Below are 1,538 nucleotides of genomic sequence, written 5' to 3' on the forward strand. Positions count from 1 at the left end.
CCCCCCCCCCCCCCCCCCTCTCTGCCTCTCCCCCGTGCCCCCTCCGGCCGCCGTCCGGGCCCAGCCACGGTTCCACATGCCGGACTCTGACGCCTCCCCCTCTCCCTCTCTCCGGCCTTCCTCGATGCAGGATCTTCGGCTACCAGGGCGGCGTTCTGGCCGACTTCCTCAAGATCTCAGTCAGCCATCCGCGCTTCATCTCGCCCCTCCGTCGTGCGTCCTTCCTCCTGTCGGCCGATTGGTGCCGGTATTTTCTTCGCCCCCCCTCCCCCTTCCTCCCCCGCGTTGACTCGGGCCCATTCTCACACCCTCTGCCACCCCCTGGCACCGGGTCGCTCCCGGCCTCTGCAGGCGCCTTGGAGAATGGGGTCTCCCTCGGAGCAACCGGACCCTTCCTCGAGTTCCCTGGCGTGTTTGAGGCCAACATCGAGTATGTCCTGCGCTATATGATCGACAAGGGTGTACGTGCCGCTCCGAATGTCCCGCGCCGCCGTGGGGCCCCCCTGCCGCCGGTGCCAGTCGCTGACATTGGCCAACTCCATTGGCTGTTCCCCCTCCTCCTTTCGGCTCCTCAGATCGGCGGCTCGAGCTGGATCGAACTGCCCCCGGGCAAGTACTACCTCCGGCCGCCGCACGAGCGCGTGTCCACCTCCCAGATTGAGGCTGATATCTCGTATGTGCCTGCTCTTCCCCCCTGCCAGCCTGTCATCCTGGCTGGCATGTTTTTACTGATCCTCCTCTGCCCCCTTTGCGCTCCCCCCGCCAGATGGAACGATGTCATCGCTCACCAGCCCGAGTCCGACCCGCGGTGGTCCTCGATCGCTCCCCTGCGTACTCTTTCCTTCGGTGCGCGACGTCCCCCCCCCCCCCGCCCCCCCCCCCCCCCCACACAACCCTTCTCACATCTTCCCGCCCACCCATTCCCTCACTCACCTACCTCCATCCCCTGACAGATATCGAGTGCGCCGGGCGTAAGGGCATTTTCCCCGAGCCCGATCACGACCCGGTGATTCAGATCGGCTGTGTTGTCAATGTCGTCGGTGCGGAGCATCTTCACTGCTTCTTTCCTCCCTCCTCCTGCTCGGGCTCCCCCGCCCCGCTAGGCGCGGCCGCCACTGACTCCGCTGCTGGTGTTCACCCCCTCCAGGCATGCCTCGGTCGCTGATGCGCTGCGTCCTGACACTGGGCTCGTGCGCACCGATCGGTGGCGCGCACGTCTTCTCCTTCGAGACGGAGCGCGAGCTGCTGATGGCTTTCCGCGACCTGATCATCTCTGTGCGTCACTGATCCGGCCGCATGCATGCGCATCCCCCCCCCCCCCCCCCCCCCCCCGCCTGCTGCTGTCTCACCGTCAACCGCTGCTCCCAGACGGACCCCGACATTTTGACGGGCTACAATATTGTCAATTTCGACTTGCCCTATCTGTTGGACCGTGCCAAGCACCTGAAGCTGGCTGGCTTCTCGCTGATCGGACGCATTCTCAGTACGTGGGCTGCGGTCCTCGGCGCATGGCGCTTCTTCCCTCCGCCCCCCCCCCC

At 66.1% G+C, this 1,538-nt stretch overlaps 1 protein-coding gene across 1 annotated transcript in view; it reads left to right on the plus strand.

Moving 5' to 3' along the window:
- H696_04721 (DNA polymerase delta subunit 1) overlaps positions 1-1,538 on the plus strand; it is a gene marked incomplete at both ends in the record, with an annotated part of 6,180 nt that overhangs the window by 862 nt on the left and 3,780 nt on the right. Inside the window, 7 exons of the mRNA XM_009498584.1 lie at positions 131-213; positions 352-461; positions 576-673; positions 767-846; positions 954-1,040; positions 1,148-1,275; positions 1,369-1,497. Coding sequence (XP_009496859.1) covers positions 131-213; positions 352-461; positions 576-673; positions 767-846; positions 954-1,040; positions 1,148-1,275; positions 1,369-1,497 — 715 coding nt within the window. The remainder of the gene's footprint in view (positions 1-130; positions 214-351; positions 462-575; positions 674-766; positions 847-953; positions 1,041-1,147; positions 1,276-1,368; positions 1,498-1,538) is intronic.

The sequence above is a fragment of the Fonticula alba genome (genome assembly GCF_000388065.1).
Source record: "Fonticula alba strain ATCC 38817 unplaced genomic scaffold supercont2.8, whole genome shotgun sequence".
In the NCBI taxonomy this organism is placed as follows: domain Eukaryota; order Rotosphaerida; family Fonticulaceae; genus Fonticula; species Fonticula alba.